This window comes from Pteropus vampyrus, unplaced genomic scaffold (genome assembly GCF_000151845.1).
Source record: "Pteropus vampyrus isolate Shadow unplaced genomic scaffold, Pvam_2.0 Scaffold399, whole genome shotgun sequence".
Lineage (NCBI taxonomy): Eukaryota > Metazoa > Chordata > Mammalia > Chiroptera > Pteropodidae > Pteropus > Pteropus vampyrus.
In genome coordinates this window covers 1,165,787-1,189,201 of record NW_011889180.1, presented here as the reverse complement: position 1 = coordinate 1,189,201, position 23,415 = coordinate 1,165,787, and the positions used below count along the sequence as shown (strand labels likewise).

General features: G+C 36.2%; 1 protein-coding gene and 1 pseudogene across 2 annotated transcripts in view; both read left to right on the top strand.

Moving 5' to 3' along the window:
• AP1G1 (adaptor related protein complex 1 gamma 1 subunit) overlaps positions 1 to 20,192 on the top strand; it is a 64,110-nt gene extending 43,918 nt beyond the window's left edge. For both annotated transcript variants that reach the window (XM_011380676.2, XM_011380675.2), the window contains 12 exons: positions 478 to 618; positions 1,323 to 1,377; positions 4,026 to 4,148; positions 4,346 to 4,435; positions 5,410 to 5,537; positions 6,475 to 6,579; positions 7,257 to 7,398; positions 7,574 to 7,700; positions 11,669 to 11,776; positions 11,906 to 12,066; positions 14,708 to 14,806; positions 15,979 to 20,192. In XM_011380676.2, coding sequence (XP_011378978.1) covers positions 478 to 618; positions 1,323 to 1,377; positions 4,026 to 4,148; positions 4,346 to 4,435; positions 5,410 to 5,537; positions 6,475 to 6,579; positions 7,257 to 7,398; positions 7,574 to 7,700; positions 11,669 to 11,776; positions 11,906 to 12,066; positions 14,708 to 14,806; positions 15,979 to 16,080 — 1,381 coding nt within the window. In that variant the 3' untranslated portion in view covers positions 16,081 to 20,192. The remainder of the gene's footprint in view (positions 1 to 477; positions 619 to 1,322; positions 1,378 to 4,025; positions 4,149 to 4,345; positions 4,436 to 5,409; positions 5,538 to 6,474; positions 6,580 to 7,256; positions 7,399 to 7,573; positions 7,701 to 11,668; positions 11,777 to 11,905; positions 12,067 to 14,707; positions 14,807 to 15,978) is intronic.
• On the top strand, positions 3,239 to 3,357 carry LOC111731814 (annotated as a pseudogene).
• Positions 20,193 to 23,415: the final 3,223 nt, after the last annotated feature.

Genomic DNA, 23,415 nt, shown 5'->3' with positions numbered 1-23,415 from the left:
AGGTTTGTTTTTATTCTAATTTTTCACATACCTTTTGATAAAAATTGTGTTACATCATCTTTGGACAGAAGCAGGTGTAATAAAAGAGTATAGTGATTTTATATATTACATTTTTAAGGAATAATGCATAGAGATGTGATCGTTGGGTAATAATTTTGTTGTGTCTGTTTTTGAGCCTTTTAAGTATTTTAAATTTTAGCTTTATTGAATAGACTGTTGAACTCAAACTACATTTTTGGTCATTAGTAGCATCTCTCTTAGGAATATTTGAAGAAAAGTTTTGAATAAAGATTCAAAATAGAAAAACTAACTTTGATAATGTTGGTTTATCTCACGTGCAAAGGCTGGGATCACAGGATCATGTAAGGACATTAACACATCTGCCAGTGCTTGGTGCTCAGCACATACCTGGGTCTCTGTTTCATTCCCACTGTAAATGTTGTAACTTTTTTTTTCCTTAATTTTTTCCCTTGCAAGGCGTGCAATGGAATTGAGTTTTGCCCTGGTAAATGGGAATAATATCCGAGGCATGATGAAAGAATTACTTTATTTTCTGGATTCATGTGAGCCGGAATTTAAAGCAGACTGTGCATCTGGAATCTTTCTTGCTGCAGAAAAGTAAGATTTAATTTTTACTTTTATTGATAAAAGATGCTTGGAACTTTTAAGAGCATCTTCAAAACATGGGGGGAATGTTGTAAACATGTTTAAAACACATTTCAAGTTCCCAATTAGAAATTAGCTTTGAGGCCATTATAGCCAGCATTTAAGTATGCTAAGAACAAAAAATTCCCGCATTTAGAAAATCTCCTGTGTTTTCTCTTTAACCTTTCATCTATGATGGCCCTTTTAGTGAACAGTATAGAAAAATTAAAGCATCTGAATTGTGGTTCTGTTTAAAATTTTTAGGAACCACTACCTCAAGATTTTGGTAGTATAGTTATTTCTCCACTTTCCACTGTGAATTTAAGGGAACAAGTCCCTAGTTCTGGTGTTTGCCTGGGTCTGGGAACAGCCCCCTTTTTTTCTTCTCTATCCTCTCCTGATTTGTTTATGATTTGTTTTCTGAGAAACTAGAGACAGAGTCCCACTTTTCAGCAACTCCTAGTGCAGTATCATGTGAAATGTCTGCATTCGACAGTGTGCCATTTCATCACCCTTTGAAATCTGTACTGCTGCTAGATTTGAAGGTGAAATGTCTCTAAATATAATCACTTAACCAGTGAACTTAAAAAAGACTTTAGGCAGGATTTTTGAAAGTCACTGAGCACGGTATAATTTACAGGTTCCAGTTTTTTCACCTGGTGCCATTATTTTCTTAGGTATGCACCTTCCAAACGGTGGCATATAGACACAATTATGCGTGTCCTGACAACGGTAAGTAGCTTTTTAAAGTCACCATATACTAAGTGCTGGTTGTGCTGATTAAGCTGGTTGTGCTGGTTGTGCTGGTTTTACGGACAAAGCTCTTGTTTTCACAAAACTTGCATTTCTAGTGGGGGAGATAGGAATTCATGGGGAAATAACGTATTATACTGTTGGACAGGGGAAAATGATGTGAAAAACACTAAAGCAGCATGAGAGACTATGATGATGGCCAGGCAGGATGGAATATGGGGCAGTGGGCCAAGTATTTCAAGTGGGGCAGTCAGGTCAGGTCACTCAGCAGAGGTCACGTTTGAGCAGAGACCTCAGTGGACTGATGAGCCATGCAAAGATTTGGAGAATGAGTATGCTAATCTGAGGGAACAGCAAGTGTGGCAAAGACCTTAGTTAGCAACAAGCCTGGCCTGCTTAGAGAACACGAAGACAAATGAAGCCAGAGAATGGTAGCATTGATGCAGGGGCAAGATTATCTAGGGCCTCAGAGAAGTTCGGGCTTTATTTTGAATATGATTGGAAGCTATTGGAAGGTTTTGAATGAGTAAATTTATTCTGGATTTAAACTTACAGTTTTATAAGGTATTCTTTCATTGGTACACTGCCAGAATTTTGGAACTTTTCTGTTTATCATTCAATTAATAGAGATTAAATATTTTAAGATGATAGCGTAGTGGCATATCAAGAAAATAACTTTCTGTGTCTAATTATGTCACCAGAAGTAGATACCATAATGGAAAACATTCACAAATTTGACCATATTAAAATTTAAAACTTGTATAGCAAAAGGGAAAAAAATCTGCTAAGTTAAAAGACAAGTGACAACTGGGGGTAACTCATTATAATATGTAATAGCTTATTAATATTTTTAATCTATAAATAATTTACAATTAATAGGAAAAATCAAATACCCTAATGGAAAAATTGGCATTTGAACAGACAAATTCACAAAAGAAGAACTAGCTAGTTAACACTGAAAAATACTCTTGCTAGTAGAGAAATAGTAAGGTTATCACTTTTCACTTATATTTTTTAATCTAATTCCTGGTATTAGAAAATAGAGAAATAGGTAGTACTCTTTGTGTGGGTATAAAATGGTGCCGTCTTTCTAATACAGGATGATAACATGTAGCAAAAGTCTTAATTTTTACCTTTTTAATACATTAATTCAATTTTTAGGACTTTATCTTGGAAAAGTAAAAGAACAAGTGTACAAAAGATATATAAAGGTGTTTATCCCAGTTTTGTTTATATAACGGGAAAACTGGAAACAACAAGAAGTCTCCAAATGACCATTGGTTTTAGTAAATTATGAAACATCTGCAGGTAGAAATGATGCTATTATAATTATGAGATGTGTATATACATATATATATATATATTTGTTACTGTGACATTCTGTCTGTGACATACTAGGTTTCTAGTTTACCTATAATTTAATTTTGTAAAAGATTAAGAGTTAATAAATGTATTTAGTAATGGGGAAATAGCATTGGCGCGTTCAGGGTGATATGGCCTTAGACTGTCTTTGTATTTCTTAACAAGAGTAGGTAGGTAGCTCAGTCACCTGGGAATTTTCTATTTTTCTTTTTCTTTTTCATTTATTTTTCCTTTTCCTTTTTCTTTTTTCTTTCCAAAGTACACATGGTTAAGCCTCGTCTCAGTCATGTAAATCATGTGTGCTCTTCTGTCCAGTCATGGGAGATTGACCAAGGTTGGTTGGTATTAGGCACAGGTTCCACTCTTTGTAAGTCCTGTGCAGCTAGCTAGGTTGTCATATGTCATGGTGTCAAATAGTATCTCAGATTTTACTGATCAAGAGGACATTAAAGAGACTGAGTTAAAAAATAATAGTGTGGTCTATGGCCATGCTACCCTGAACAAGCCCGATCCCGTCTGATCTCGGAAGCTAAGCAGGGTCAGACCTGGTTAGTACTTGGTTGGGGGACCACCTAGGAAAACCAGATGCTGTAGGCATAAAAAAATAAAAATAAGGGATTGTAAGCTGACAAGGTCTTTGCAATCTGTGAGGTCAACCAAGGGTTGCCTCGCCTAAAAAAAAGAAATAGTGTGGATAATTCAGCACAAAATATTTTCCATTCCTGTGATTGTATTTATAAACTCTGTCATAGACAATGTGAGATTTTAAATTCAAGTTTTTAAAAAGTTACTATTTATTTATTATCTTATTTAATAGACCCCATTGGAGCTGTTCGAGTACACTCCTCTCACCGTCCTCCAGAGTAACATGGCTACAGCTAGCTCATATGATTTTAACATTGGTGTCAGGGAGTTGTAGGAAGGGAGAGTTTGTTGTAATTAAGTTCCCAGTTAATGTACTTCTGAAATTTTTGAAATCTTTAACTGTTTTGTATAGAAAAGTTCTTTCTTGAAATTTTAAAGCTTTATGTTTCTTTTATTTTAAACAAAGAGATTTTATTTTATTTTTTATAAAATTAAAAAACTTAGAATATTCATTTAAATAAGTAAAACTTTGAAGTTTGAGCTGCTTATGAAGCTGAGAATTGAAACCAATTTTATCTTTGAAGGTGTTTTGTAATAGTCTTTAAATAGCAACAATAATAGCCAGCATTTGTTATCATTACTGTGTGTTTCTAGGGGTAACTGTCTGCATTTCCTTTTAGGCAGGAAGCTATGTTCGTGACGATGCAGTCCCCAACTTGATCCAGTTAATAACCAATAGTGTGGAGATGCATGCCTATACTGTCCAGCGCTTGTACAAAGCAATTCTTGGTGATTATTCTCAAGTAAGGGCTTCATTTGCCTTTTTTTCCTACTTTAGTGGGGAGAAAATTATACTTTATTTTTCTGGTATGTTCTTATTACTAACTCTCTAGATGTGCCTCAGTTTTAACCTTTAGGATTAGATGACCTATGATTTGCATTAATCTTTCCAAGGATTGAGATCTTTGACAAACAATAAATGGTGACTTTCTTTTGACAGCAACCTTTGGTACAAGTAGCTGCATGGTGTATAGGTGAATATGGAGATCTTCTCGTATCTGGCCAATGTGAAGAAGAAGAGCCTATTCAGGTACTCCTTGTCACTCTTAATTAAAGATAGGAAAAAATAGTGTTTTTGGTTTTAAGAGCGTAGTGTATTCTGAGGATTTGAGGTTGATTCCCTGAAAACCTTTTAACTCATTTCCCATTTGCCCCAAGGATACTTGCCAGTGGTGCTTGGGGCTGCAGCGTTTACCCTGAGATAACTCGTGGGTTACAGTCCTAACCTTAACCCCAAAATTTGTCATGAAATATCTTGCTTTTATTATTATTTTCACATCACTCTAGTATATTGATAGTCTTTGGAAATAAATGACATCATTCTTTTTATAGCATTATATTTTTAGTAGTGGTATTTCCATTTACAAAATATAGTAATTCTTGATCGCTGAAAATGTCAAATCCTAGAAATGTACCATTCCTACGCATGATGTTAAATTAACGCCGGCTGCAAGCTGCACTTTTTTTTCCTCAACGGGAAAAGGGTTGAAAGAAGTAATACCATAATTATATTGGGAAACCTGCCCTTTTTTTAGATGGAATTTATTGGGACATTGTGAAACTAAAACCACCTTAGGATCCACTCCTTACCCCTTCTGTCTGAATTATATTGTTTCTTTTACCCTCTGGCTGATTTAAACAAGAAACTAGGCATGTAGCCACGTTTTCATCTGCTTATGAAAGGACTGACTATAGGAGAATTTATGGCAACAGTACTTGAACTCTGTGTAACTTTCTTTTCTTCGTCTGCTTCTGCCTCTTGAAGCTGTAATGTGCCTCTCAGCCCCCAGTGATATTTTCCACTCTTTTTTGCCTCCCTCCTACCTGCTTCTGGTTAATAGATCAGCTTGGACAGTTATCCTGGCAAAGCACAGATTGTGTTAAAAGCTTGGTAATGATGGGAGGATTGTCTTTCTGGTGGCATCCTGTGACTTGATATCAGATTTAGAGATTTACTGTTAAAATTCATTATATGCTGTTTTTTTTTTTTTTTTTTCTTCCTAGGTAACAGAAGATGAAGTGTTGGATATTTTAGAAAGTGTCCTAATCTCTAATATGTCCACTTCCGTGACACGAGGTTATGCCCTCACTGCCATTATGAAGCTTTCTACTCGATTCACCTGTACTGTAAAGTGAGTATGGAGAAAAAGTAGGGTGAACAGGTTGTTTCGTAATTTTAAAAAACTATTTATTATGGAAAATTTCAAGCAAAGGCAAAAGTAGAGAGAATAGTAAAATGAAATACATATACCTCTTACTCCACAATAACAACCGTCTTTTCGTGGTTAATCCTTACTTCATCTGTACTTTGCTCCCTCTAGTCCCCCCCACTCTACTGTTGAGTATTTTGAATGTAAAAAGTTACTTTTTAAAAATCATATTTCTAATGCCTTTTTTTCTTTTTAAAGTTATTTCCCCATATAAGGGTTCTGGTTATAATATTTTGAGATGTCTGAATAAGAAGGAAATTGTGAGGGCTTTGGTGTTTAAATCTTTAAATTTTGCTGTTTACTATTTTGAATAAAAGTCCATTCTTGGATTAGTTTCCCAGCCAAGCATATATAAGGCAAACTTAGTTCTCTTAGATTTTCTGCTTTACTTTTTAATGTAAGGCCTTGTGAAAAATTATATTTTTGACTCTCTTTAAGTTGTAACTAGAAGAATTTAGTATCAAGTGATGACTCTTTGTTGATAAAACTCTGATGCTATGCCCCTGTTGTTGATAAAAGCTTCTTTTAAAGTTATTACAGAGAACATGAACAGTACAAGTTTCTTTTTTAGCAAGTTAATAATCGATACCTTTGTCTAGGAAATTTTAGGGTATAGGTTATTTAACAGACAAAAAGCTAGCATTACAAGTAGAATAGTTGTAATGGTGAATGGTGGTGTTGAGGTATATGTTGGATGAATGAAGATAAAGGGAAAGATGTTTTTAAAAGACTATGCAAATTTAGAAAAGTTGTATTTCAAAATTTTAACCAGAAAACTCTGGTTTAAACATTATTCTGTCTGCTTGTTTATGAACTTTTTGGGGGGTTATTTGAATTCTTTTGTCATTTTATCCCAAAGCCGAATTAAGAAAGTCGTTTCCATCTATGGAAGCAGCATTGATGTGGAACTCCAGCAGAGGGCTGTAGAATATAATGCACTTTTTAAGAAATATGACCATATGAGGTAAGTGAAAGAAACTAAGCTATGCATGTTTCTCCTAACATCCCGAACAAATTGTCATGGTAAATCTATAAAGGAGGCTCATTCCTTGTGCTTTATGAACTTGACTTAACTCTATTTAGTTCTAATTGCTTGACTGCTTCTGTTTTGTTCATCTTCTATTCTGCCTAGCCTCTAAATAAATGAATTAACTGTGATCTTTCATTGCCCTTTTCACCTTTCTTTTGGTATGGAAAGTTTGCTTCCTTTTCCATTTTATTTAGTTAATAAGTTGCAGTTGTAGTTTTTCAAGAGAATCTCATTCAAATATTATTACTATTAACATTTTGTTGCATGTCATCTTTTTTCCCCCTTCTTCTGTTATGCAGTGTCTTCTTAATTGCACACCTATTGATTTACCTTTGTTTTATTCCAATTTCTCTACCACTGAGAAATCTCAGTCTCTTGGGATTTAGATGGACAGTTTGTCCATTCAAGGTTTCTTGCCTGCTCTTTATCCAGCCAGGAATTTAGGTCATGTATTCTGGTAATCCACCTTCCATTTCAGCATGTGTGTTGGGGGTGCGGGGTGGGGAGGGGAGATGGCTCTTCGTGTTTGGCTCCAATGTGGTTACAGCGAATGTTTTGGGTAGGGAACCTAGGTTAACTGCCCAGAATTTAACCACTTCAGATTCTTCCAGGTCTGCCCTGCTTGAGAGAATGCCTGTCATGGAAAAAGTGACCACAAATGGCCCTACTGAGATTGTGCAAACGAATGGAGAGACAGAACCAGCTCCACTAGAGACCAAACCACCACCCTCTGGGCCACAGCCTACCAGCCAGGTAGCTTTTCACTTACTTATCTGGGGACCCTGATGATCTTATAGTTCTTTATAAGTCATCTCTTAGCTGATTCCCTTCAGTGTTCCTGGATTGATTGATGGTTCTCTTTCTTCTTTTTAAGTGTTGAAAGATTAGGTAAATGACTGATAAATTGAGATATTATTTTCTTATTTAGGCCAATGATTTATTGGATTTGTTGGGAGGAAATGACATAACACCTGTTATTCCGACTGTACCTACAAGCAAACCAGCTTCTGCTGGTGGAGAACTTCTTGATTTGCTGGGAGACATCAACCTTACAGGTGAGCCAGACTGGAGTTATTTAATTCTTACACAGAGATAAAGGCCTTGAGGAAAAACTATGCCGAACATAGTCTTTCTAGCACTTGAATCAATTGAAGATGGGAATGGCTACGTGAGAAGCAATACTAGAATCTTCACATCTGGAATATAAGCCGCCATACTAATGTTCTAGAGATTAGAGATTCCTTAAAGTCCAGTTTTTAATTTGGAGAGAATAAAGTACTCGTAGTCCTTTGCCTTTCCCTTTCAGGCTAGAAAAGAAATATATTCCAAGTCACCTCTGCTATTAATGAGTGTCCCAAGACATCACTTATTCTAGATTTCTTTTTAATCATGGTTAGTTTTTAAGAGCTGTGGCCATTTGTGGAGAATGGAGAGCTATCAACCTACTATTTTCCTCCCTTCCTTCCACTCTCCCTCCCTTTCTCCTTGTTATTAAAGCAATGGAAAGAGAAAAATCATCCATAATTGTAATATTCAAACATAACTTCCATTTGTAGTTTTTCTTTGTTTATGTAGACGTTTGTAATCAATGTGTTCAGTGATATTATGAACTCCTAAGTCCAAGAGTATCATTATAGCGTATAATTTCTATCAAATGACTTCTTTAAAAGTCTAATGGACAGTTATAGCATACATGACCTCAAGTAAAAAACAGCCATAGGATAAGTATGTTGGATGGTCATCTAGACTATCACAGGTTAGATGATTTTTTCCTAACACAGCAGCCTCCCAGAGCTTATGGTTTATATCTGTGTCTTAACAAAATTTCAGAATGCTATTTCTTATATATTTTTGAGTCATTAACAAATAGTCAATTTCAAATCCTCAGATGCCAGATCTATACTGGATATAAGGAAAGGTAATAACAATCCCATAGTTAAAACATCTTATAGACAATATGCATTATTTATTAACATATTAGCATTCCATGTTAGTGCGTAGTCTTCACAATTATAATTTTAAATGGTTGTCTAATATTTCATCAAGAAGTTTGTACTATTATTTATTTGATTTCTTACTATTGGGAATTTTATTTGTTTCCAGATTTTTCTTATAACTAATGCCTTAACAAATACCATCATTATACCAATTTTGGATTACCTTCTTCAGCTATGTTATTTAGTCTTTCTGAATCTGTTTAAAATAAGGGGAATAAAAATTACCTCAGAGGGTATTTGTGAAGAATGGTGACTTATTCAGTGGATGCATGACTTATAGTAGGTACCTGGTCAATGTGATTTACCTTATCCTCAATATATATAGCCACCAGTTTCACTGTTTAGTCATAAGTATTATATAGTATCATTTTTTAACAGCCCTAACAGGTCAAATATTAGCCCCGTTATTTTGTTAATTTTAATTTTTTCAGTCACAAGGGAATGTTTTGTATACATGTATATATTTGCATTATATGTGAATTTCATTTTCCTTTTGTATCCCTGACTCGTTTATCATAGGGTCTTAATATTTTTGTTTTCTTTTTTGTTTTCCCAGTGTTATATGAAAAGTGAAATAGTAAAATGTTAAAAAGCCTAGGTTTTACTTATTCCTAATGTGTTTTAAACATGTTTTCCCATTTTCTTTACTATTTTTAAGTTAAAAATTTTTGAGTTCTAGATTAAGCCATCATTACAGTCATATCCTAATGCACAATAATTGAAATCAGTGGAAATTAGTAAATAAATTTAGTGTGTGTGCTTTTAGAGGAATTGGAGCAGTGAGTTTCTTTTGTTTCCCCAAACTACCTATTGTACCTTTACTGGAGAAAAAAGCTAAAATTTAAGGGACTTAGGGACCCATATGTTACCTGTATATGTTGGGTACCCTCTGATTTTCCATGGGAACACATTTCTAAAATTGTTTTGAAAATGGGAATTGTGAGAAAATTACTAGATTAGATTTATAAAATCTAGGAGAACCGTGTCAATATTTCTTTGTATACTTCATTGGTAATCAGCTTGACTGCATGTTCTGCAGTATCACATTTTTTTTAGCTTTTTGTGCTTTGCTTAGCCATTTGTATTTCTATCTTTCTTGCTGATTTTTGGTATTTCATGTTTTCCTCCTTGTGTACTTGGGTATTTTTTTAAAAAGATTTTTAAGCTGGTATATTTTTAGTTAATTTCATAAGTAAGTTTGAAATCTATTTAAATATAAAATGCATTTTATTTTGCTGAATTTTCTTAGGCGTCTTCTTCGAATCCTGATTTCTCTTAGTTCATGGTCATATTCTGTCACTTGCCTTCTGTTGCATGATCCTCAGCTTGTTCTTATTTGGAAGGATCAAATAAAAATGGTAATATGGTGATATCTTTCCCCCACGCCATCCTGCCTTTCGCAGGGAGTGTGTGTGTGTTAAAATTTTATGCAGTATTTAACAGCTATAAACTTCTATAAATTTGATCTACTGAGCTTGTAAAATAAAATATTATGAAAGTCGACATTTCCTTTGTAGTTCCCCTTCATCTCCTTCTCTCTTGATGCAACAGGGAACTACTGTCTGTCCTAAAACAGTGTTTAACTTTGATATTTACTGTGTCTGTGTATTTGTTAATAGTGTGTGGTATTGTTTTGCTAGTTTTTATCTTTTTAGAAATGGTATCCAACTGAATGTGTTCATTTGCACCTTACTTTTTTTGCTAAACATAGTATTTGTGAGAATAATCCATGAATAATTCATGTTATGTATACAGTTGACCCTTGAACAACAGGGGTTTGAACTGCATAGATCTACTTATGTGGATTATTTTTTTCAGTTGACCTGTGCAGTTCAGTTGACCCTCGCAGTTCAAACCTGAGTTATTCAAAGATGAACTTCTCTGTTGGGAATCTTTGTGTGTGGAGGTCAGACTACTGTACATGATTTTCGACCACACAAGAGGTTGGCGCTCCTAACCCACACCTTGGTCAGGGGTCAACTGTATTTTTAGTTTATTCACAGTTCTGCTGTTGTACATGTATAGTATTTTGTCAATGTACCATAATTTACTTATCCATTATCTTAATGATGGACATTTGGTTGTTTCCAGTATTTCTCTGTTAGAAACTACCTTGCTATGCATACTTTGTTCATATCATCCTGTGTGCATATGTAAGAATTACCCATAAGCATTCCCGAGCAAGGCAGTGGTCGTCAAATGGGGGAATTTTGCCCACCAGGGCTTGACAGTGTCTGGAGATATTTTTGGTTGTTAAACTGGTGGATGCTACTATCATTTAATGGGTAGAAACCAGGGGTGCTGCTGAACACCCTACAGTGTACAAGACAGCCCCCCACAAAGAATCATCTAGCCTAAAATTTCATTAGTTTTGGGGTTGAGGAACTTCAGTTTAGGGGTATATTCACGATCAGTTCTACAATTGCTAAATTGTTCTCTGGTTGGGTTGTATCAGTTTATGTCCCTATGTCAAGAGGTTAGAAGTCCCCATTGCTCCATATTCTTACCAGTATTTGCTGTTATCAGACATGGAAATTTTCACCACTCTGATGGCTATGAATATCTCAATGTGGTTTTAAATTCCATTTCCCTCATTACTCTTTTTGTAAGCATCTCTTTTTGTAAGCATCTCTTTTTGTAAGATACCCTTTTCATGCAGGTTCCCTTTTCTGGCAATGGCTTGTTCATATCTCTTAGCACTTTTAAATAAGGTTATCACTTTTCCTTATTGATTTGTAGGAAGATATTTATTGTTCCAGATACTCATCCATTTGTTACTGTATAGCAAACATTTTCTCTTACCTGGGTGGTCTCTCTATTTTTTTAATAGTAATTTTTAATGACTAGACATTATTCATTTTAAAGTATTTGAATTTTAAGTTCTTTATGTTTATGTTTTGTGCTTTTTGCATCTTGTTTAAGGAATTCTTCCCTTAACCTGAGATCATAATAATTTTCTCCTTATTTCCTTGGTGAGCTTTGTCATGCTGGCTAAGATTGACTTCATGTTGGAATGTTTCCTTTAGGTGCTCCAGCTGCTACTCCTGCCCCCGCCTCAGTCCCACAGATATCCCAGCCCCCCTTCTTGTTGGATGGGCTTTCATCACAGCCTCTCTTCAATGACATAGCTACAGGTACAATAGAGCAATTATCAATTGTTATCATCAATAGAGCAATGAGAGATAGTTATTGAAGACATCAAAGAATAATTTTGTAAGCATTAGGCTGACTATAATTAGGCTAATCTTCTTGTACTTTCCCAGGCATCCCCTCCATCACCGCATACAGTAAGAATGGCCTAAAGATAGAATTCACCTTTGAACGGTCAAACACCAACCCCAGTGTCACAGTGATTACGATACAGGCCTCCAATAGCACAGAACTGGACATGACAGACTTTGTTTTCCAGGCTGCAGTACCAAAGGTACTACAATGTCATCTTTGCTTTTTTCCTTTGAATAAGATTAACATTTTTAATGCATTTGGTAAGAGATACATTTTAATGTGTAGAGATTAAACTAATCTCTACACATTAATCCAAACTAATAATAATGTAACTATGGTTCATGGAAGCATGTCATTTTTAGTAAGTACTTTTTGCTTGGTCATAAATATTCTTACAGTTAGTATTGTAGGATAAAGAAAGGACATAAAAGACATTCTAATAGTAGTAAGAGCAGGATTCTGTCAGGTGGTCTGTTAATGCTCAGGACATTGAGGGTAGATTGGGGTAATACACAAATTCTAACATGGAATTAAAGTTAAGATGAGAGATTTTATCTATTTGGTATTATTTCTAGAGAATTAAAAATTCTCATTTCTTAATAAAGAAGAGAAACATTTCTCCATCACTAATATCTAGTTTACTATTGATATACTGATTGCTTCCTTTCATACATTCAAGTTTTCTTTATATTGAACCTAAGTTTAAGGAGCGTTTGTGTTCATTTTGGAATAATGAATTTTTGAATAAAGAAAAACTTAGAATGAGGAGTGGGCAGAATTTTCTGTAAAAGACAAGATATGATTTTAGGTTATATGGTCTCTGTTGCATCTGGTTAGTTCTGCTGTTATAGTGCTGTTATAGCCACAGACAGTATGTAAATGAAGGAGTGTGGTTCTGTTCCAGTAAAATGTTATTTACAAAATAGGTGTCAGTTCATTCTTGGCCATGGGCCACAGTTTTGCCAACCCTTAGTTTAGACTAAGCTAATCTCATTTTTGCAGTGACATATGAGATATGACATTCAGACCACACATTTTTGGAAATTTAAGACCTTTTATTTGTGGTTACTGCTGACTTTGCAGTCTTCTTTACTTTCATTTCTTAAGAGCCTGAATAATGTAGATGTTGTAGAAGCAGTAGAGTAAAGTAGTTGCAATACTAGTTGTATGACATTAAGCAAGTTACTTAACCTCTGTGCCTCAGATTCTTCACTTGCAAAGAGGAGTAGTATTAAGGATATCCACTTCAGGAGGAATAAATGAGTTTTATGTCCCAGGTACTGCTTTTAAGCACTTTTGGTGTGTTCAGTGCTCAGTAAATGTTAGCTGCTGCAACTTAGGGTTTTATACTGGTTACTTTAGGCTGCTGTTATGGCAATGCATCATCTCTGCCTTTAGAACACTGCTTTATTTTTTTTTTTTTTTTAATTTTATTAGTTTCAAGTATATAGTACATTAATTAGACATTTATATAGTTTATAAAACGATTCCCCTAATTGCTCTTTGCTTTACAATGCTGTTTACAATGCCTATTTGTATGACATGGTGTATCTTTAACTCTAGAATGTAGATTCTATGATTTACTTTTTATTATCTCTGAAATTGAAGTGAATTTTAAAATTGTTACCGTGTAATAGTTTAATTGGCAGCCTGTTTTCTTTCTCAGTGATATATAAAATAATGGTGTGAATTATAATTGATGGCATCTTACATTGAATGAGATAAATATAAACAAATGAATAGTATTTTAGCTTACATAATTTATCTTGACAGAATTATGAATAAGACCCAAAATAATAAACCTGTGCATTGAGGTTAAATCTCTACTCTTGTAGTTTTTGGCTTCGGAGAAGACTAGGTAGATTTCCCTCCCCACCCTTCTCTTTTTTCTGTCTCCCCACTTCTTTCTCTCTCTCCCACTTTCTCTCTTTCCTTCTTTCTACTCTCTCCTTAATATTTTAAAAGACTAACCTTTCAGGAAAGATTTTTAAAATCCTAATATGTAGAATAGCTATATACATACTATATTGTGCTAGCAATATGGTTTACCTGTCTTGCTTATAGCACTTTCATATCTGTTCCTAGTAAACAAACAAAACCCACCAGCACCCAACAGAGTATGGCGTTTGGTTTTTCCAGGTCTTTTTCTGTATAGGCTAGTTCTGCATGTGTTTTTTTTTCTTAGGGCCTATCTTCCCAATGGAGAGATCGCTAACAAGCTGATTCTTTCCAGCCTTTCCTCCACCTCTGTCACGTTGGAATAGGTCTTGACACATTCCAGGTTATGCAGGCTTTAGAAAACAAAAGTTCAAGTCTCTGGATCCCAGCCTGTAGTTAGTTAGTGACTGGTATGCTGGTTTGTTATTTTTAGAAAGCTTTTCTTTTCATTTCTTTTTAGCTTTTTTTTTTTTTTAGCCACAGGCACCTGTTTTCTACCTGCATAGTTGATCAGTTACTATTAAGTGAGGTGGCCAGAAAAGGATTGGTCACCTTTTGAAAAATGGTAGGATAAAGTTCTTTCTGCCAGAAAAGGAAGAGTGGCTCACGATCAAAGACCTAATGATGGGGATTTATAAATGCCATGAAGTGATAGCCCACCCACACACTCTGGATTGCTGCTATCTGGAAAACAAACAGAAAGTAGTAGTAGGTAAAATTTGTTACCTGAACCATCATTTGGGTATCTGACTTTTTTGTTTGTTGCCTTATTCTAGGTTTCCTTTTTCTGATGGCTAGTTTTTAAGAGCTGTGGCCATTTGTAGAGAATGGAGAGCTATTAACCCTCTGACATAGCGTTAAGTGTATTACTTTTTCTAAAGAGTGCCCATTGTTCTCTCCAGACGTTCCAGCTGCAGCTTCTGTCTCCTAGCAGCAGCATTGTCCCAGCATTTAATACGGGCACCATCACACAAGTCATTAAAGTCCTGAACCCACAGAAGGTGAGTAGCACATTTGAAGACAACATCTGAAGAAGGTATATGTAAGCATATTTCCTGAAATAAAATTCTGCTTTGTTTCTCTGGATATTTGGTTTCATAATCATTAAGAAATCTGTGAAAATGTCTGGTCTAAACTTGTTCTTTTGTAGATAATAAACAGAGCCCAGGCACATTAAAGGACTTAGTGTCGTCTTATTAAAAAAGTTCTCTATTTAGAGGCTTCAAGGTCTAGTTTTTTGCTTGAGGATGGGGAAAGCGTAGATCTTTTAATCTTTACACAATTCATAGTCTGGAATAAGAGCATTTGTTGAACCAAATATCCAAATTTACTACTGTAATTATTAGGTGTGCATAGCAAAAATGGAGACATAGTAAAAGCAGCCAAATGAAAAAGTTTTAGAAACTGAAACTAAACAATATTTTTATTATATCTTTTCAAAGAAGTAAATCGATTCTCCACTTAATACTAACCAATGGACTAGTTTTCAGTTTTTGAAAGTAATTCAGAGAATTTCTTCACTATGAAAGATTTCTAGTAGTGCCTTATAATAACAGTATGATTTCATCCTCTTTAGGTATCTACCTATAGCACAAGCACAAAATCCTTTGACAATCTGATACATAGACTAAAAATTTTCTTAGTGCATTAGTATTTGAAATCTGCCACATAAAGTGAAAAGTGCTTGTAATTGAGTTCTTTTAAAATGACTGCTTTTACCTTTAACTTTTTTTTTCTTTTATGCCTTGAGAATGAAACCAGTTTATGTTCACATTTACCATAGGTTTTACAGACAAAGCAGCGATATATCTGAATGTAGAGCATAAGATGAGAATATGTTTACTTCATTTTTCTAGAAAGTTAGATACATGAGTTGAATCTTTTTGAAAAATACTCAGCAAATGTTACCATGAAAATGCTCCCAAGTCGTTCTGTCCTGTTAGTGCAGTTCTGGGGTGGAAGCCAGGAATGCGTTCTGAGACACACTGGCTCGGCGGCTAGTAGCTGGATACTAGGTGGTTTTGTTGTTGTTGTTGTTTGCCTGTGTGTCATTTTTAAGAGACAGCTTTGCTTTAATTTGTTTTCTCTAAGATTAAAAGTCTGTTTGCGGACTGGACAGATTCTAGAGATTTTACTTCAGTGTATAATTTGCAAATCTCTTTTCTTTTCACAGCAACAGCTGCGAATGAGGATCAAGCTCACATATAATCACAAGGGCTCAGCAATGCAAGATCTAGCAGAGGTGAACAACTTTCCCCCGCAGTCCTGGCAATGAAGGTTCGGCACCATTCTCATTCTTATCCCACTCAATCAAAGGAACTCTGGGAAGGAGGTTGTGATCGCTGGCAAGTCCCCCCCAACCGTACCACGGGCATGAGGAGCTGAAGAGAACTGTTGAGGAGGATTTTCCTAAAGTTACTGCTGACCTTGAAGCATTGTTAAAGACTAATCTCCTCTCCTCCACTGTTGAGGCTGGCTGCTTCTGGAGGCTACTTTGCACTCTTCCTCCTCTTCTCCTTTTTCCGCACTTCTCCACCCCTCCCGCATTTACAGCCAGAATCAACATTCCCTGGGCCCCTGAGGACGTAAGCAGCTGGTCTGGAGGAGAGGACCAGGATCCATGGCAAGAAAACACTCACTCTGTCTCTGCAGCAAAGAGTTGCCCCTTCTTTCTACTGTGTTTCTCTGTGGACTGGGCGAGGTGGGGTATTTATTCCTCACAAGCTGGGTCACCATCTTCAGGCGCTTTTTACATCTGGCATTCAGAATGGAAATGTAATAATGGACATTAGGGAGCCCTGCCTTTTTCTACCGGTTCCCCCAATGTTTGAAAGAGGCATTAGGCTCCTGGTAGCCTTTTCTGTGCATTGCTGTATACACACAGACACACACATGTATGTATGTTACCAAGAACTGGTCAGACCTTGAGAGGTTATTTGTAAACACTGGACAGATGCAGTTAAAGAGAGTTTTGTTGAGATTTGGCATGAAGGATATGGTGCTCTATTTGTAATAGAAACTTCCAAGGCTCTTCCAGCTCCCCTTTCTTTCCATTCTTTAGCTGTAGTCATGAATACTTTCCATGATTTTCAAAACTGATTCCCCTTAAAGTGCAAGGTGGACAACTTCTAAAAGTATATATATGCCTATATATATAGTTATTAATTAATGCCCCTATTCCCACCACAAATTTTAAAATTTCTCCTAAGCCCGAAACTTGCCTGTTGAACTATGGTAAGTGTGTGGAAAGAGGAGTTCACTACTTTTAAAGATTAGACTCCTTAACGAAAGCACCTTTGCCCATAGGAAGAGTGAGTATCAGACTCATCCTAGAGCATATTGGAGTCATCTTCCATTACTCCAAACCTCCCTTTTTATTTCCTGAGCCTGGCTTGGACCTTGGCATTCCGTTTGAATTCCTTCTTCTAACTGGAACATTTGTGTTGTATCTGTAACACTGGCACTGAAATAAAGACCACACGGTTAAAGAAATCTTTCCTATATTGTACTTTATGGTGTTGGAAGAACGAAGCCTTGTAGCTTCCTTGTCTTCTATGGCAGAGGAAGTCTTATGGACACCATAGGGTAGGAATATCTATTCTCGAATCTGAGAAATTGGTCTTGAGAGAGGCCAATCTCAAGAATATCTTCATTAAAGACTCTTCGGGTCTGGAGCTTTTTAAAAACCAGTGAGAGTGCCTAGTGCTTTTTAGGAAGGACCCTTGTGTTATCAAACCTTAACACTGAATTGATGGAATGAGGTAGGGTGACTGTCCTGCGGCACGTGTTGAATGTACTATGTATGTTCAGGTGCACAGGTGCCATGTCTGATATACTAAAGAAGAAAGGAAAAGTCAGGCCATCTTGCTCTTAAAATGTTTGCAATCATTACTGTATTGAGTACAGTATAATAATTACTTTGGCTTCCGTCTTAAACCTGAGTACAAATATCCATTTCCCCCCCTCCATTTCACCAAGCCTTTACTTAAAATCTTCAGTGTCTTGTCAAATATAGCTCTGTATCAGATGCTAGACTATTCCTAACATTTGACAAACTGAAGTTGAACTAAAGGCTCCAAAGGGAAACTTTCTGGTCTTACTAATATATAAGAGCAAGATTTGCTGAAACTTACTCCGCTGGGTAAACGGTTAACTGAATCAAGGATAAGATATTACCTTGTGCGTAGTTTTCAGTAAAGTAAGTATGGACTAGTATATATTTTAGACAACTGCTCTGCCTGTGCAATGAAAAATAGCCTTTAAAGGTTTCTTTGCAGACTGATTTCATTGGATGGATACTTAATGCTGTGAAACATGATCGGATTAACAATATTGGTGGATTTCTTGAATAGAATTTGTCTAACATTCCTCTTTGTGGTAGAGGCTTTATTTTCTCTCATGTTTATAGCTAACCAGCTCAAGTTTCTTTAGTTGAACTGAGTTGAATCTCGGAAATCTGCTGGAGACCATGCTATAAGATAGTGCTAGCTAATGGAGCTGGAAAGGGTCCGCTCTAGTAACAAAGCATCTCCTTGGGTGATCATAGTTTTAAGGTAGAGTTATATGATCATCCATAGCTTTGTCTAGAAGGAATAAAAATCATGGCCTTAACACAAAGGGTGCTGTGTAGAATATGAAGTAATTTCAGAGAGTTATCTGAGCACCATATTGAAGGACTAGTGGCCAAATAACTGCCTAGGATACTGATGGTTGTGAAGACTGTTTCAAATGATTGGATCTTTGAAAGCTTCAGTGTGCCTTAGTTTCTAGGATCAGAATTAGTTCTCCTCTCACTTGGCCTTGCTGCTAAAAGGAGAAATCTCTTAATTTCTATGAATACTTGCACATTTCAGTAATTTATTTCCCTAATATAACCATTCAAGGGGGAGCAAATTTGGATAGATTTACAACTTTAGAGCCATTGTGAGGAAAGAGTGATTTCCATGGCTGTTTTAATAACTCTGGGGTGATAAGCAGTGAGCCTGCACACACTTACTTGGATAATTTCACATGCACTTTTACCTCATTTTTCCCCCTCTTCCAGAGTAGTTTGTATCCTTTTCCCTCCCCTTCCCCCCGGTAACCCTAAGGGAGAATTCATCTAAGTAATCTCAAAAAACTGTAGGAAGGGTGCTCTGCCCTGGAAGCTTCTCCCACAATGCTCCGGTGCTGTTACCTTGAGGTGATTTAGACAGTCATGGAATATTTTATGCTGTGTATAGTGGTCGTCTGTTCATTTTAAAGTTTTTCTCATTTAAAGAAACATTCCTCAATGTAACAATTGGGAGGAGATTCTTTCCTCTTGATAAGTTAAAAACGTGGTTCATACCCCTTGTTTGTCCCATTCAGAAAGAAAATAGACTTAACACTGTCCAGCACTAACGGTTTGAGTATTTTACCTATATAACATGCTTTCCATTTTTATGTTCTTCTAGAAGAGGTTGGAAGATAGGGGATACTATTTTTGAGTTTCAACTTCACTATCTTCTGCATTGGAAAATATTTGGGCCATGAGAACTAGAGGAAAGAGTTTGAATGTGTGTATTCTTTTCTAGTGAATGTATTTTATCCACATTGTCCTAAACTGAGAGAGCTAGAGAGCAAAAAGTGGATATTCACAAACTTTGTGGTTGGTGGAGAGACATGTGGTACATGTCTAGGTACTCATGAGTTTGGAGATGGGGAGAATCACTGAAGAGAGAATTGCTCAGAAAGTGCTGAAGTTTAAAACACTTTGACCAGCTTTGGCTCAGGAGGGTTGGGCCGTTTTTAGAACTGGAAGTGAATAACTCTTTTTCAAGCAATAGCAGTGAGTGGGTCCCATCTACGGGGTTCTAGGACCTGGAACACTTAAACAGAAGAAAATGCTGAAGCAGCTTGCACAGTTGCTTCACGAACTTCCACAAGGCTGATTGATTCTGGCTTCAAGATGGAGCATTGGAGTGTGTTTTTGTTTTGTTTTTGGAACCTGCTGTTGCGCATTGTGTGTTTTGTTCTTGTTTTCTATTTGGGGGCCTCATGGGAAAGAGCTTCTGAACTCTTTCCTCTGTGAACTCCCACTGTGTCCCTGTAAAGTCCCTTTTCTTTCAAAATGTTGTAAGTTACATTTTCATTATGCCCCATCACATCTTCTTTACTGTAAAGATATTAAAAGGCTGTTTCCAAGTGGGATGGCTAATGAAGTTCTAATTATTGCAGACATATTTTTGAGATGTAAAAAAAAAAAATTTAAAATTAAATGATAAGTCTTAGAGGCGAGTGAGGAATAATATGGATGTAAACATTTACATGGGATGCATTAGAATTCTGCTGTGTGTATTGTCTTTTGGTTGAAACAAATTATGAACAGTGACTAATAATAAAAAGTCAATACTCAATGATTTAAAATTTGCTTCCTCGCTTCTTGCAAGTGGATTAGAGAAGACTTGGATGAATTATTCCAGAGCTTTGAGTTAAACTTATTGACCTGTTAATGTTCCTTTTACACAGAAGTCGCACTGAGAGGAATCTGAACAATTTTTAAAAAAACCTGTATACAGTGAAAAAGTACAATTGGAAATTTTAACTATATGATTATTTCCATGCGTATTTTCTCTGCAAAGGTGAATTCTCACACAAGGCAAAGAAATCGTGTCAGGGTGAAGTGTGTGTTAGGGTGGTCATACGGTTTCGATTACAAGATTCTATTTGTGAATTGTTCAAGTATATCTGTAACTGGGAAGAGGAAGGCTGGACTAGCCAAAATGAATCATGTTTTCTTATCTATTTTATAGTGAAAGTGGTCTGAAGTTGGAAGCTTTAGGTTTCTATTACTCATATGATCCTTGACAGCTCCTTGATTGGAAGGGGGAACGTGTGATAGTTCCACAGTTGAGAAGGAGAATGATGTAGGCCTTGACAATTATCTAATTTATGCAGAAGGGCCTCTTGGCACTCTTTGATAAGTGACGTTTCTTTAATCTTATATGTGGCTTAGTGAAAATTCATCCCTGTTTCTAAAATTTAGTTCACACCTTCTACATGTAATGATGAAAATATTAAAACTACAACAGAAAATTGTAGTAATAGATTCTAGACATTTACTTAATACAGTAAGTAGTGTTCAGATTTGAACTTCAATCTAGGACCAAATTTTTTTTTTATCACATTTAAGAGTCTTACATGCTGTTTCCTCCCCTAATTCAATTGTCCCCATACTCAAAAATTATAAAAATAAAGGAAAAAAATTCCTTCAATCCTTAAAGCCAGGTAAATACAGCCTGTTTTATTTGGAGCTGAAATAAGGAACATCTAAATCTGCTCAACCTGTGGTAGAATAACAAGGGATTTAGGTCTAAAGACTGCAATACTTGAAGGAGTGGAAAGTACCTATAAATAAGCCAATGCAGTAAGCTCTTATGGCTTTACCAAAATCTGATAGATAAGAATTTCCCTTCTTTAGACATTCTTTCCATTTTGTAGTGAGGATTAGGAAAAGCTCCTGAGATTGTGTGTGTGTGTGTGTCCTCGTCCAGGTAGATAGAGAAGTATGCTCAGCTGCTTATAGGAAGGCTATCAAGAAGAAGGAGTCTAATGACTTCTCTGTCTCTTGGCTTGATCCAGTGATTTTTGTAACAATGAACCTGTAGTGAGGGCAGATGGATTTCTGCACACACACACAAAAAATCCCAGAGGAATTTATTTTTAGGGTTAGTCTCAGCTGTTTACCATTTTCCAGAAATTGTGGTTACATAACCCTTGGCATACATAATGCACACTGCCTTGAACTGGGGAGAACATGAATATGTGACCTTTGAAACAGTATAAAATGTTAATGGCAGTACACGATTTTAAAAAACAATCAACTAGTCACTACTTACTGAAGTGGATCTTAAATCATGGAGAACTTCGAAAGGAGCTGTATCAAATTATCCCTTGCAATCTCTGTGCTGGTACCTTTTTTTTCTCCTTTTGAAAGAGGTACTGCTGCCATTAAAGTAGTAAATGTATAACTTTAGCATATGCTTGTATTCGGAATTCATGCTTTAGCCCACTATCCCATTAATTAAAAAAAAAAAATCATCTACCACTGCTGTTCCCCAGCTTGAACTCAAATGCTGGTCTTGGGACATCATTCCCCTTCAGGTGATCAATCAATAAAGAGCCTCTGCTCCTGAGATCTGGAAAAGGTACTATGTAAAACATCAAGAAACAGGCTTTTAGAAACACTAATTCTAAACCACATTTTTATTCTTTCCACTGCCTGTGTGCACTTGGTCAATTCTACTTATGTCTCCACATTGGTGCCTATCCTTTACAAACCAGTGTTCACGCTGGAAGAAGTTACTCAGTAAGAACTGAAATGGGAATCTAACTTCTCTGAGTAGCTTCCCTGAAAGTAATTTCAAGGTAGAGGGAAAGCCCAGGAGGTAAACAACGTAAGAACTTTTTTCATCTTACAGTAAAACTCAGAGACCAGTAATTTCTAATTCATTAAAATGAGACATAAATGACGATTACTGGAGACTGGAATTTTGGTATATACAAAGTAACCCATGTAAAGTGAAGTAGTGACCAAACTTTTACAGAAGAAATAATTTGTACAGGGTCAGAATCTTCACAAGAGTCAAATTAATTGTCTTGGAATTTAAAATATCACCAAATGCATACTTATCATAGTAGAGAGGGGCACAGAACCTGCAGTTTAAATATTCTAAACATAGTTACTCTGGACTAAAGCTGAAGCAATGAATAATAGGTGATCCCGTCTTTACCAATAATTCAAAGCTCAAGAAATTTTTTTTTTTTTGCAAGTTGCTTGAAGATGTATTGACTTCTGTGTAAGGGGAATACATAAAAATCCAGAAGTCTAGGTTTCATAAGAAAATTGGAACAGAATTAACAAGGAGGGTCCTCTGAGGAATTGAATCTTAAATTTGAAAATTGACATTTATAATGGCTACTATATGAATCTTTACTATGTTAAGCACTTTGCATGTATACACAAAATCTTCATAACTGCTAGGCAAATGTTAATTTCCATTTCACAGCTTAAGAGACAGTCTTAGATGAAGATCTAATGTAGAACTGAGACTTGTAATCAGGCTTTCTGATTCCAAACTTGGCCCACTGGGCTGGCCACAAAACTACCACCAATGCGGAAGCTACAAGAAAACAATTAACTTTTAAAGGTTTTCTGAATTATCCTTGCAAATATAAAATGGCTTACAGACTATTACTCCTTGAGACAAAGAACCGAATTCTGAATTTTCCAAGAGGAGAAAAGGAATTAAAAGGTGGCTGGGAGGTGAGCTGACATTTTGTACACGGGGTTGGGTCGAATTTGCTGAAGGTCGTGAACATCTCACATAAGGAAAGGAAAGGTGAGTACTCTCAACAATTTGTTCAATGGCTTTGCAAGTGAGAGTGACATCAGGCCAGTTTTGAAGTAGGAAAAGAAGAAATGTCTTAGAGAGTTAAGTTACGAGATCCAGCCTCTGCGGAGGGCAGCGTCCTGTCACCATTGACACCTACCCCTTGTCCAGCCCATACTTCGGAGGCGGGGTTAGGAGTAAATAACGCTCCCTGCGCCTCAGTCCTCCGAACCGAGGGCTGCAGGCAGCGAAGGCCC